The 14,919-nt window shown below is 41.0% G+C and overlaps 1 protein-coding gene across 1 annotated transcript in view; it reads right to left on the bottom strand.

Moving 5' to 3' along the window:
* The window catches only part of LOC124722756 (structural maintenance of chromosomes protein 4-like), a 67,196-nt gene extending 53,509 nt beyond the window's left edge, over positions 1–13,687 (bottom strand). The window contains exon 1 of the mRNA XM_047247895.1: positions 13,488–13,687. Within this exon, the coding sequence (XP_047103851.1) occupies positions 13,488–13,687 (200 nt within the window). The remainder of the gene's footprint in view (positions 1–13,487) is intronic.
* Between the last annotated feature and the right edge of the window lie 1,232 nt (positions 13,688–14,919).

Below are 14,919 nucleotides of genomic sequence, written 5' to 3'. Positions count from 1 at the left end.
TGAACATTTGGCAATGAGTAAGGTCTGCCTGTACATCATTCTATAGATGCTATCGAATGAACAAAACGATGTTCATTTAAAAATTTCACGTTATCTTTTGGATTGCTGTGAAAATGACAAATTATTTGAGCAATATAATAACATGGTACAAAACACGGGTTTTTGAATACAGCCCTGAATCTAAAGGACAAAGTGCAAGTAAGACACAAAGTGCAAGTAAGACACAAAGTGCAAGTAAGACACAAAGTGCAAGTAAGACACAAAGTGCAAGTAAGACACAAAGTGCAAGTAAGACACAAAGGGCAAATAAGACACAAAGTGCAAGTAAGACACAAAGTGCAAGTAAGACACAAAGTGCAAGTAAGACACAAACTCTTCCCTGAAGTCAAAAAAGGTAAGGATGATGAAATCCCAAGTGAAGTTGGTACTCTTCATCTTTTTCCATGCCAAAGGCATTGGCCACTTGGAGTTCGTGCCACAGGGACAAACTGTCAATAGCCAATTTAGTTTCAAGTTCTTGAAAGGCTCAAAAACCAAGTGCTTCATGTCAGGAAGGATACCAATGGAAACTGGTGACTCCATCACAACAATTCACTGTCTGATACCACCTTCCTGGCCAGCTATGGTGTTGCAATGCTGCCGCAGCCACTATACAGTCTCAATCTGGTACCAGCAGACTTCTTTTTGTTTCCTTGAATAAACAGAAGCTTAAGGGACCATAAGTTTGCAATGGTAGGTGCTGTGCAAGCCACTGTGATGAGGTATCTGAAGGTGGTTCCTATCAACATGTTTCAGGTAGCTTATTAGAACTGGTAGAATCACTGAAAAAAGTGTATTGAAGCCCAAAGGTGTTATTTTTGAGGAACACTAACCATCTGTACTCTTATTTCCAATAAACTGTTCTTTATGGATTTATTCAGCTTGTTCTCTGCACACGCCCTGCATATCCTCATTTCCAAATAGGGATTTTTCTTTTAATCTTGATCTCCAGGATTTTCTTCTGGTTTTGAAAAGGTTGGAAGTAATTGCTCCAAACGGAATGATTACCTTTTCAGTTCATGTAAAGCAGAGGAGCTGTACAACAATCCAATCTCCGTTCATACCTTGACCCCACTTTCCACAAGTTGTAATCTGTTCCATACTGCTGGTTGAAACATTGCAGTAATATGGGAGAATGGTCCCACTCTTAGGCAGTTGAATTGCACTGTAATATGCTTCAGAATGAATTAGTGTGTCTTTTCTGATTCACAGTTACTCTAAATCTACATCCATTAGGACCCTATGAGTTAAATCATTCCTGCTAGAATTCAGAGCTTTGAGAAGTTCTGTCACAATTGAGTAATCCCCAAGAACTTTTGTCATCTTAAACAGTTCAGTCTGGATGACATGACAGTTTCCACTAGTAATGTGCCACTCCTTAAGCACTTGACAAATGTTAGTGCGCCTGTTACAGAGTGTAACACTTCATGTACATAGAGAGGTGACACTTTTTTAGTACTTCCCTCCTGTCTTAACACTCAGAGGCACATTCTGAGACATGGTAAGTATCCTGTTCCTAAATTGAACCATGGACCTTGCCGTTGGTAGGAAGGCTTGCGTGCTTCAGTGATACAGATAGCCTTACCACAGGTGCAACCACAATGGAGGGGTATCTGTTGAGAGGCCAGACAAACATGTGGTCCTGAAGAGGGGCAGCAGCCTTTTCAGTAGTTGCAGGGGCAACAGTCTGGATGATTGACTGATCTGGCCTTGTAACACTAACCAAAACAGCTTTGCTGTGCTGGTACTGCGAACGGCTGAAAGCAAGGGGAAACTACAGCCATAATTTTTCCTGAGGGCATGCAGCTTTACTGTATGGTTAAATATAATAATGTCCTCTTGGGTAAAATATTCCAGAGGTAAAATAGTCCCCCATTCGGATCTCTGGGCGGGGACTACTCAAGTGGACATCGTTATCAGGAGAAGAAAACTGGCATTCTACGGATCGGAGCGTGGAATGTCAGATCCCTTAATTGATTAGATTAGATTAGATTAGATCAGATTAGATTAGATTAGATAATTTAAAAAGCAAAATGGATAGGTTAAAGCTAGATATAGTGTGAATTAGTGAAGTTCGGTGGCAGGAGGAACAAGACTTCTGGTCAGGTTATTACACGGTTATAAATACAAAATCAAACAGGGGTAATGCAGGAGTAGGTTTAATAATGAATAAAAAAATAGTAGTGCGGGTAAGCTACTACAAACAGCATAGTGAGCGCATTATTGTGGCCAAGTTGGACACGAAGCCCACGCCTACTACAGTAGTACAAGTTTATATGCCAACTAGCTCTGCAGATGATGAAGAAATTGATCAAATGTATGATGAGATAAAAGAAATTATTCATGTAATGAAGAGAGACGAAAATTTAATAGTAATGCATGACTGGAATTCAAGAGTAGGAAAAGGGAGAGAAGGAAACATAGGGGGTAAGAAATGAAAGAGGAAGCCGCCTGGTAGAATTTTGCACAGAGCATAACTTAATCATAGCTAACACTTGGTTCAAGACTCAGAAAAGAAGGTTGTATATGTGAAAGAAGCCTGGAGGTACTGACAGGTTTCAGATAGATTATATAATGGTAAGAGAGAGATTTAGGAACCAGGTTGTAAATTTTAAGACGTTTCCAGGAGCAGATGTGGACTCTGACTACAATCTATTTGTTATGAACTGTAGATTAAAACTGAAGAAACTGCAAAAAGGTGGGAATTTAAGGAGATGGGACCTGGATAAACTGACTAAACCAGAGGTTTTACAGAGTTTCAGGGAGAGTTTAAGGGAAAAATTGTTATGAATGGGGGAAAGAAATACAGTAGAAGAAGAATGGGTAGTTCTGAGGGATGAAGTAGTGAATGCAGCAGAGGATCAAGTAGGTAAAAAGACAAGGGCTAGTAGAAATCCTTGGGTAACAGAAGAAATATTTAATTTAATTGAGGAAAGGAGAAAATATAAAAATGCAGTAAATGAAGCAGGCAAAAAGGAATACAAACGTCTCAAAAATGAGATTGACAGGAAGAGCAAAATGGCTAAGCAGGGGTGGCTAGAGGACAACTGTAAGGCTGTAGAGGCTTATCTCACTAAGGTAAGATAGATACTGCCTACAGGAAAATTAAGGATACTTTTGGAGAAAAGAGAACCGCTTGCATGAATATCAAGAGCTCAAATGGAAACCCAGTTCTAAACAAAGAAGGGAAAGCGGAAGGGGGAAGGAGTATATAGAGGGTCCATACAAGGGAGATTTACTTGAGGACAATATTATGGAAATGGAAGAGGATGTAGATTAAGATGAAATGGGAAATATGATGCTGCGTGAACAGTTTGACAGAGCACTGAGAAACCTGAGTCGAAACAAGGCCCCGGGAGTAGACAACATTCCATTAGAACTACTGACGGCCTTGGGAGAGCCAGTCCTGACAAAACTCTACCATCTGGTGAGCAAGATGTATGAGACAGGCGAAATACCCTCAGACTTCAAGAAGAATATAATAATTGCAATCCCAGAGAAAGCAGGTGTTGACAGATGTGAAAATTACCGAACTATCAGTTTAATAAGTCACAGCTGCAAAATACTAATGCAAATTCTTTATAGACGAATGAAAAAACTGGTAGAAGCCGACCTCAGGAAAGATCAGTTTGGATTCTGTAGAAATGTTTGAACACATGAGGCAATACTGACCCTACGACTTATCTCAGAAAATAGAATAAGGAAAGGCAAACCTACGTTTCTAGCATTTGTAGACTTAGAGAAAACTTTTGAAAATGTTGACTGGAATACTCTCTTTCAAATTCAAAAGTTGGCAGGGGTAAAATACAGGGAGAGAAAGACCATTTACAATTTGTACAGAAACCAGATGGCAGTTATAAGAGTCGAGGGACAAGAAAGGAAAACAGTGGTTGGGAAGTGAGTGAGACAGGGTTGTAGCCTCTCCCTGATGTTATTCAATCTGTATATTGAGCAAGTAGTAAAGGAAATAAAAGAAAACTTCAGAGTAGGTATTAAAATGCATGGAGGAGAAATAAAAACTTTGAGGTTCACTGATGACATTGCAATTCTGTCAGAGGCAACAAAGGACTTGGAAGAGCAGTTGAACAGAATGGACAGGGCCTTGAAAGGAGGATATAAGATGAACATCAACAAAAGCAAAACGAGGATAATAGGATGTAGTCGACCTAAGTCGGGTGATGCTGAGGGAATTAGATTAGTAGATGAGACACTTAAAGTAGTAAAGGAGTTTTGCTATTTGGGGAGCAAAATAGCAGATGATGGTTGAAGTAGAGAGGATATAAAATGTAGACTGGCAATGGCAAGGAAAGCATTTCTGAAGAAGAGGAATTTCTTAACATCGAATATTGATTTAACTGTCAGGAAGTCTTTTCTGAAAGTATTTGTATGGAGTGTAGCCATGTATAGAAGTGAAACACGGACGATAAACAGTTTGAACACAAAGAGAATAGAAGCTTTCGAAATGTTGTGCTACAGAAGAATGCTGAAGATTAGAGGGGTAGATTACATAACTAAAGATGAGGTATTGAATAGAAATGGGGAGAAGAGAAGTTTGTGGCACAACTTGACAAGAAGAAGGGACCAGTTAGTGGGACATGTTTTGAGGCATCAAGGGATCACAAATTTAGCATTGGAGGGCAGTGTGGAGGGTATAAATTGTAGAGGGAGACCAAGAGATGAATACACTAAGCAGATTCAGAAGGATGTAGGTTGCAGTAAGTACTGGGAGATGAAGAAGTTTGCACAGGATATAGTAGCATGGAGAGCTGCATCAAACCAGTCTCAGGACTGAAGACAACAACAACAACAACAACAACAACAACAACTGGAATTATCTTAAGAGCAGTAGCTTCTGTTGGGCTTTCTGAAGCCTTTTTTGCTAACTGGGTTTTGTTATCCCCAGAGAGTACATCCTTCCTGTTGGGAGCATTGCTTTGTTTTGAATGCATTTTTGTTGTTTTATGGCCAGCTATGGAAACAAGTGTCCACACAGACAGATGGTAAACCTTAAAACTGGGTTTTGGCAGGCTCCCCAGAAGTTGCTCACTGTTGTGCTTCAACAGTTATGCACCTCACTGGCATGCAGCACACCTTGAGATTTTTTTTTTAATTTTTGTATAATGGTTTGTATTATCCCTATGTTTTGGGTGGTAAACTGTGCTCCCAGTTCCCTATGACATACAATATTCCACTGATGTGCCCCATGATGCAAACTGAAGTATATGCAGAGTGTACTGTTACAGAAGGCTGGCAACACACACCAGTCCCCAGTTCAGGAAAACTGGGTTTGTCAAACCCATGCTGAGCCAATTAAGACAGATCTCTCTGAGAAAGATTTGGGGAACACTTGAGGCTTTGAGAACATGACGGATGTTGCAAGCATTACCCCAGTGAGAATCTGACTTATCAGTGTGTTAATCATTTTCTACATGAGAACTGTGAGATGTGCAGTAGACAGAAGACGGGGAATCAACCTACATTTGTAGCAATACATCATCAATAGCACTTTGTGGCATGGCTAGTGTTATTTACAGAACATCTGAATGCAGCTGAAAACAATATGGATGAATCTCTCAAGTCCTATCAGCCACCACAAAAGAAAGGCTGATCACAAACAAATCAAGGATGAGGACCATTGACTGTGCAACTAAACTGATGAAGTGCCACATGTATTGATCAGTCAGTCTTCAAGTAACATCCAGCTGATGGGCTCCCAGTGTAGCCAAATTGCAGCCAAACTGTATCAGTGAAAAATGTGAGTAGTAAAAGTAATTTTTTACTTCCAAATAAGCAGCCAATAAATCAATTTTAAATGTGTTTCTCCATTTTTAGTCACTGTGGAGAATATAACTAAAATATGTATGGCAATTGGGAGAACAATCAGAGAGCATGGTAGTAACAAAGGGAATATCATATTCACCATTTCATCATCAAGGAGAAAAGTAATTAAAGCTGAAACACTGAGTATTGCAATCACAAATGCTCTAATTTGACCATCGTTTCAGTGTCTATGAAAATGTCATCTTCAGAAGGATATTAGTGTCAGTTGGGTTAAATGTCACAGCAGGGGACACAAAAAATAGTCAAAAGGGTCAGTATAATATAAAATTTCTAATACATGATATTAAAAATTTGCCCAATGTGGTGGTATTAATTGATTTATACTTCACCTGTGTACAGCTTACACACCAACATCACGTAAGTGACGCTTGGGCCAAGGAAAGCTTCCAGTGAAAGGGGGCACTGTTTTCAGAATTTTAAAATTCTTATCTGTACACATCTCAAAGGCTGTTTTTAAACATACCATCTCTTTTTTATGAAAACACAACTACTGTAATGAGCTTTCTTAAAATGCTGCAGAATTGGCTTTTTCCGTAACTTCAGGAGGAATCTGATGACTTCATTTCCCAACAGGCTGCAGCTCCACAGCACTGGCATGACATACATACATCACGCACTACATACATACATCAGTTTCTCAATGACACACTGCCTCAACACTGGTTAGGGCACATGAAACCCCGAGACACTGTCTTGTGTTCTTGGCCTCCAGGATCATCAGACATGACCTCATTAGATTTTTTCTTCACTGGATATGTGAAGGAAAGTGTGTTCATCTCCCCTTTACATTGTGACATGGAAGTAGTGAAGAACAGAACAACAGCCACTGTAACTTCTGCAAAAGCAGGTCCATTGTGTAAAGTTTATGACAAATTTAGCTGTTGTCTAGATGTTGTCCATACTGCTGCTGGTGAACACATGGAGTATTTTTAATATCATAGCTATAACATCAAGATTTTGTGAGTATTTTGCAATTGATCCCATGTTTGTAGTATGTTATTATCAATGAATATCAAATTTTCTAATCAGACCATTCTTTTTGAATCATCCTATCTATCTATATTCAGTCTTTGGATTGCAGGCTCTTTTAATAACAAAACAAAAAAATTTGATCATTAACATTTTGCATTACATCTCATATACACCCCCACAGATTCCACATCATAAAAGGCATTTTTATATTCTTGCAGAGAAGAGGATGAAACAGATGACATTTTTTTGCAAGTTCCAGATGACATGCAATTAATGTACCACTTACAGATGACTTTTTTTGTGTGCCCATGTGCTCTCACTGTTGTCTCCATACAGGATGCAGGACACATTTGTTAAAAGCAATGATGATTCCACAGAGGGAATGGTTTAGAGCCACCTTAATTTGAGCTAGCTTACTTCATCACCACCTTGGTGCCCTCACTCACAGTGTGCTTCACCTGCTTACCCAGCAGCAGAAGCCACACAGCAGTCTGGATCTCATAGGATGTGATGATTAAGCAGTCACTTAGTGCACCAGGTATGATGTCTCCACTGCAGTGTGCTCAAAAATGTCATTCACGAAGCTGTTCATGATGCTTACTATCTTTGACAAGGTGCCAGTGTCAGGATGTGCCTGCTTTAGCACCTTGTAAATGTAGATGGCATAGCTCTCCTTCCTCTTTTGCTTCATCTTCTTACCTTTTGGAATGTTGTTCTACACCTTGCCAGCTTTCCCACTATTCTTGGGTAGCATGTCATAGGTACAAGCAACAGCAGCAGCTGTTCAGATTAGACAATAAACTCCTCCCTAAGTGGTGTGTGTCACACACACACACACACACACACACACACACACACACACTCTCTCATCAGACAACTTGAGATCCTCAAGGCTGTTTGCAGATTCATTAGATGGTTTGGAGTGAAAGGGATTAAACTGCAAGGTCAATGGTCCCTTCATCCATTAAGTGGCAAACCAGGAGTGGTTGTCAAAGGAAGGAGGTGAAAGGCAAATCCTGGAAAGCTGAAGTCTAACTAAACAAAATTAATAAAAGAAAACATGCAGAGATAAAAGCCCAGAAAAAAGACAGCAAAGGCAAGATGTTAAAAGATTAGTCAAGACAAGGCATTAAAATCAAGATATAATAAAAAGATTAGAAAGGTGGAAACGGTAGAGACCAGGCTGGGCAACCAAGCAAGGGCCATCAAGGGACCCCAGGGGAGGGAGAGGTGGGGAAGGGAGCAGGAGAGGGGTGCCCTATCAATCTCTCAGGTGCTCAATGAGGCCACAAAGTCTTACCTTACAGTGATGAATACAAACCACCTTTGTGGGCAAAATGTAACACCAAGTCAAATGCTTTTGCATCATCTGCTAGCACCACGGGTAGCATGTCATGACTATTAATACGCCACCTCAAAGCAACCAAATTAGGGCAGAGTATGGGTAAGTGGATCACCATCATGTGAGGTCCACTTCAGCTGTGAGGGGGGATTCTCATATCACAGAATGTGGTGGACACAGATCATTCAAGTGTGGCCAATGCAGAGTTGACAGAGGACTGTGGATTCCCTGTGAGAAGCACACATGGGGAACTGCCACATGGTCATGGTCTCCTTAATTGTCCTCAGTTTGTTTTGGAAGATCAGGGCAGACCGTTCTGAGTTTGAGACACCCAGTAATTGATGGCTTATAAATGACTGAAGGTTGTGTTCTGTGACCCCTATTTCCAAAATCAGCATCCAGGTGGCCAGCTTGGCCAAACAGTCAGCTTGTTTATTTCCTGAAATCCCAACATGACCGGGGGTCAAAACAAAAATGACTGGCTGTCCAGTTTGATGGTCAGAGACAAGATTCTGGATAGCCGTAACCAGTAGGTGAGGAGAGTAGCATTGGCCTATAACCTGAAGGCTGCTAAGAGTGTCACTACAGATTAGTGTACTCTTGCCACTGTAGAAATGAACATGGCCAAGGGCTAGTTTAATCGTCATCAATTCAGCAGTGAAGACACTGCAGGCATTTGACAGAGAATAGAGTTTGCTGCACTATAAATGTGTATAGACAAAGCCTGTACATCTGTTGACTGTTGAGACATCAGTGAATACCACTTCTGAACCCAGATATGTCTCCAGGACAGAAAAGAACAGTCAACAAAAATCATGGTGTCAACAAAACTTTCTGGATCAAAGGAGACTTCAAGACAAATCTGAGGTTGTGGCATAAGCCATGGGGTCAGATGCTATGTCTCCCTGATGAGAGTTGACAGTGGGGAAGTTTCAATTCCAGAAAGACACTGGAGATGTGCAGCAATTGTAAACTGAGCTCTGGGTCACTGTTGTGGGAGCTCGAGCTCCCTTCCAGGAAAGAGGACACGGCAGTTGGAATGTTCAGAGAATCTAGTAACACCTGTACCATAATTTAGCAGCTATTGTTGGTGCCTGATAGGTAATGGAAGGTCTCCAGCCTTGACTAGTAGGCTGTTCACAAGGCTGCTGTCACAAGTTCGACCCCACAATGATGAATGGGATCCAGTATGTGCAGTGCGAAGGGTGATGCTGAACCATATTCAAGACTCTCATAACCAAGACTTCCAAGGACAGACTCAGGGCTTTGTAGAGTCCAAAAAGATAGAGCATTTTGCACCCCAGCTAGTGTTACTCAGGCAGCAAAGTGTACTGAAGTGTCACCAGCACTTTTGATTAAGTTGGTGAAGGTGGAGAAAGTGACATCAGGTGGGAATCAAGGACCAGTCCCAAAAATTGGTGTGTCAAAACTACTAGAAGTAATTGATTTTCTAGGTAAAGCTCTGGGTGTAGATGGGCAGTACAATGGCAACAAAAGTGCACGACATGAGTATTGGTGGCTGAAAACCAAAAGCCATGGGTGAGAGTCCATGACTGTGCCTTCTGTATGGCACCCTGTAGGTGACGCTCAGCAGTATCCATTCTAGAAGAGTAATAATAAAAGCAAAAATCGTCAGCATACAAGGAGGATGAAACCAAAAACTCCACAGTCACCACTACATCATTGATGGCCACCAGAAAGAGGGAGACACTCAGTACAGAGCCCTGTGCGACTCTGTTCTCTTGGATATGGGAGCTACTGAGTGAAGCACTCACTTGAACCCAGAATGTATGGTGTGACAGGAATTTCTTGACAAAAATGGGGAGTGGGCCCTGGAGACCCCACTCATGTAATCTAGCAAGGATGTGGCGATATCATATCTTGTCCTAAGTCTTCTATAGGTCAACAAAAACAGAAATGAGATGCTGATGATGCGCAAAGACTGTCTGGATTGTGGGCTCCAGGTGAACGAAATTATCAGCAGTGGAATGGCCTTTGCAAGAACTCCCCTGAGATGCAACTGAAAGACCTAAGACTTAGGGAGCCAACACATGCACTTGTTCACCATGAATTCAAGCAATTTACAGAGAACATTGGTAAGGCTGATTGGGCAATAACTGTCCATCTTTAGGGGTTCTTCCACAGTTTCAGTACCAGAACTACCATGCTTTCTCACCACTGAGATAGGAATTCATCCCCATTCCAGATCCAGTTGAAGAGGGCAAGAATATCATGCTGACAATCCACTACAAGATGTTTCACCATTTGGTTGTGGATGTGGTCTGACCCTGGGGCTGGATCAGGGCACTGGACTTGGGCAATGGATGGTTACCATTCAATTAAGGGAGCATTATATGGCTCCAAGTGCTGGGTAGTAAAAGATACATGCATTAGATCCATCCACTGTTTTACAACCTGAAAGGTGAGATGGTAGTTCTCAGACTCAAATGCATGGCCATAATGCTCAACAAAATATTCAGCAACAGCATATGGATCAGTATAAATGGCACCACCTATGGAAATACTTGGTACACCTGCAGGAGACTGGAGGCTGTAGAGGTGCCTGGTCTTTGCCTATACCTGTGATGGAGAGGTATGTGACCCAATGGTGGAAACATGCTGTTCCCAGGTTTCTTGCTATCATCATTTTAGGGGGTACTGGATGTGGGCATGGGGCCATTTAAAGGCAATCAGGTGTTCCAGTGAACTGTGCTGCTTACACCATTGGAGAGCCCGCCTATGATCTCTAATGGCCACAGCAATCTGTGGGGCACACCAATGTACTGTCTTCTGACAGGAGATTCTGAGGAAGAGCGGGTGGTTCAGTTGGCTGCCAAAATAATGGTTGTGATTGTATACTGAACAGCTACATCAATAATGGTTGTGATTGTATACTGAACAGCTACATCAATATTGCCTTGTGAAGGAGAGCTAAGGACGACAGCAGAGGTGAACCCATCCCAGTCAACATTATGGAAAAGCCAGGTGAGGGTCCAGGAGAGCAACGCTGAGGAAGGGACAGAATGATAGGAAAGTTTTTAGTTTCAATGTTTTCACCATGGCCAGTGGTTATTGTTCCCCCTCACAAAGGGTTATGGGCATTGAAGCCACCGAAGACTAGGAATGGTGGGAGGAGCTGAGAGAGCAATGCAGACAGTACATCCTCAGGCATCACATCATCAGGAGGGATACGAACATTACAGATGGTAAAATCCTGATGTGCCCTTAGCCAAACAGCCACACCCTCCAAAGGTGTATCAAGAGAGGCCGCCCCCCCCCCCCCCCCCCCCCCCTTGTCTTCTGGCCCTGCATTGCTTCCATGGCATGTCCAGGGTAGGAAATGCATTGGGATCTTACTTTTTTGCATCATCCGAGTCATTTCCATTTGAAGAGGCTGCTGAGGCCATGTTATTACTAGCAGAAGTAATTTTAAGTCACTTGATGTGCAAACTATCATCCATGGTGCCACTCAATCTGATTGGGGGCTCTCCCCATGGGCACCACCCAGCCACAGCAATGGCTACCTGGCCAGTAGTCCATTGCTGGGAGTCTGTGTGCTCCATTCATGACAGGCACATGCTCCATAGCATAGTGCATATGGAGCATACAGCACAGCCACCAACAGTGTAATTCCTGCACAGCCAGGGGGCTACCACCATTCAAGTACTTGACAAGAAGTTGACAGGCAAGCCAGTGTTATGTTGAGTAACAGCATGCTAATCAAAAATAGTAGTAAACACAGCTTCTTTTGTTTTTATTCAGACCAACATATCATCAAGGTAAGAAACAGAAGGCTAGTCAGTACAGCACAGAGACATCCAGGTGAGCCACAGAAATTACCAGCCACCCTGCAAGTGTGGAGTGAGGGAGTGAAGCAAAGTGGCCAGTGCACGAGTCACTGGTGCAAACAGTGCCACCATGATGTGGGACAGGAGAAACCATAGGCATGTCCCCTGTACTCTAAGTATACTATGAAAGCTTGGGCTTCATTACATCAATTTTGACAAAATAGTGGTAACAAAGCAAACCAATAAGGAAAAGTTATCACAAATCCAAGAAAATGCCTAAGGCTAAACAAGGATTTAAGCATCTTTTTGGTTTTGTAATCTTTTCCTTACTGTATATTTGTTTGTTGCACTACTGTGTGGGCAATGTAATTTGCTCTTGAATCTGGATTCATCATGTAGACTTTCCATACATGTGCTCATTTTGTTACTCATATTCTGTCAAGATTGATGTAATGAATCTTTAACTTCCATTCTACACTTGGAATTTAGGCAGTGTGGTTTTTGTTTCTTTCATCCCATGTCATGGTGGTGCTCTTTGTCCCGACAACTTGTGTACCACACTCTTTGCTTCACCACCTCACTCCAGACTTGCTGTGCAGCCAGTAACTGCTGCAGCTCACCTGGATGGTTCTGTGTTGTAACGATTAGTTAGTAAGCCTTCTGCTCCTTGCTTCACTGATATGTTAGTGTCTCGTCCAGTGTTTCAGTCTTTGGTTATAGGTGCATCCTGGTTATATTGTGTAGGATGTTTTCAATTTCCCAACTTTTTATTCATTGACTATTCAACCTACAACACTATGGTAACCATAAAGATGAGGCATTCTATATTCTCTGCCATATTGTTTACCATGTTTTAATTTTTGCAAGTACACTTGTGTTTCTATTTATTCTCACAATTAGGTGCTTAAGGTTCTGGTATTACTTTGATGCATAGTGGTTCAGTCATAACCACTGTTTATTTCTTGTCATTTAGATATGCACCTGATGATGTGGCTATTTGCCAGGAAACTAGTAATGCCTTAATAAAACTTCCAGAATGAGAGCGCCTGCCCGTGAAAGGCAAAGGTCTTGACTTCAAGTCTCGGTTGGGCACACATTTTTAATCTGCCAGGAAGTTTTTTAATAAAACTTGTTCAAGATACTGCTGTTTGTGGCATTCTTGTATAAAATGTAATACCATAGCTGGGGACATCCCAATCACAGAGTTGGTTGTGAATATGACTGCTAATATTAGATCAGAGGAAATGGGCAGAATATACATTTCTTTAAAAAAAGAAAGATTAATCAGAAAACTCTAGTCTGCATGGTTTTCAGTGATAACATGTCAACAAATTAAATAAAATTGAGACACTCATCATTAAATATTACAACAAGTGTTTGCATTGCACCCCATCACAACTAACTTTCCTTTACATTTAAATGGTAGCTTAAGGTTATTTGTCAAACAGTAGTGAGCTAATCCCAATTATTTAAGACATTACTTGGAAGTGAAAAGAAAGGCTTACATGTACTTTTGCATCAGCTCATTTCTTAATTTTGCAATCTCATTTTCAGCTTTCATGTAGTTCAATACTTCATTTTTAGCTCCCTCCAGCTGCTGTTTGTCTCTCAGAACATTTTTATAGCTTTCCACTTTTATTTCTTCCTCTTCTTTGAGCTCCTCAACTTTCTTCTGGAGCTGCGTAATAGGTACAACAATTAACATTGAATGTATTTCATGATAAAAACTGATTTTGTATATTTTAGTGACTAGTCTGTGTGGTAATTTTGTATGAAGGAAGTGACAAACATTAGATGTTTTTCCGAGACCCTTATTTATGAATATGATTTAGTCACCTCATAACATTCAGTTTACAATTTGGCCAGCAGTAATACAATAAATGGTAGTCAATAATTTGAAAATTGTTGTAGTTCTAATGCTTCTGCTTTTTACTGTCTCTTGTCTATTTGCTGTAGCCCACAATGGCTTCCATAAAATAATTTTTCTGTAGTGGGTACTGACACTACAAACTTTTTTTTCCAATATGAATTTTTGCTTTGAAGTTCAGTGTGTGTTGATTTGAAACTCCCTGCCTGATTAAAACTGTCTGCTGGTTGGTTTTTTGAGACAGTTTAAGGGACTAAACAGCTCTGAGCTTCAAGAGATCATCCCTCTGCAGTTTGTGACATCTGCACAAAATTTGATCAAATTGTGGTATTGAATGATGAAATTCTCTTTCATACCTTGCAGGACTAGTACTCATTTCTCACAGATCTGGTAGTCCCATATGGTGCACAGGAGAAATTCTGTGAAGAAATTTTGGAAGATGAAAGAGGTGATGGTAGGAGCCAAGTTGTGTAGGTGGTTCATGAAACATGCTTTGATAACTTAGCAGCTAGAGCACTTGTCCGTGAAATGTGAAAGTCTAAAGTGTGGTTATCTGTCTGACATGCAATTTTAATCTGTGTGGAAGATTCAAATCAGCCCTTATTTTCTTATGCATCTTCTTATTAGGAGGAACATGTAGTGCTTTTCACAGCTCTCAGTAATGTGTAACCACTACAAACCCATTTTCTAGAATTCCGCCATTTTCAGGTCTAAATCATTTTAATAGTTCTGCAATATAATCACTTTTATGGACCTGTATTTTAATTTGAAACTGTGTTTGTGTCTGTTGTGTGAGACTGTTCTTGATCTGATAACTGGTACTGGCGTGAGCCCATGCAGAGCACAGGCAGAACATTTGATCTCACACACATTTCCAGCCATTCACTTAGTGTTGATTTTGGTTTCGACATGATGCGTGCTTTGGAGCAGTGACTAGCATAGTTAATGTCAGGCTATGACAAAACTAAGGCTAATGAACTCAAATCCTCATTTTATTACTGCATCATGGACATAAAGTTTATTGAATTGTGGCAACAGTAACTGATGCTGCAACTGTACATTTAGAAAGT

Source organism: Schistocerca piceifrons, chromosome X, assembly GCF_021461385.2.
Source record: "Schistocerca piceifrons isolate TAMUIC-IGC-003096 chromosome X, iqSchPice1.1, whole genome shotgun sequence".
Lineage (NCBI taxonomy): Eukaryota > Metazoa > Arthropoda > Insecta > Orthoptera > Acrididae > Schistocerca > Schistocerca piceifrons.
The sequence above is the reverse complement of the archived record's forward strand: the minus strand, read 5'-3'. Positions and strand labels throughout refer to the sequence as shown.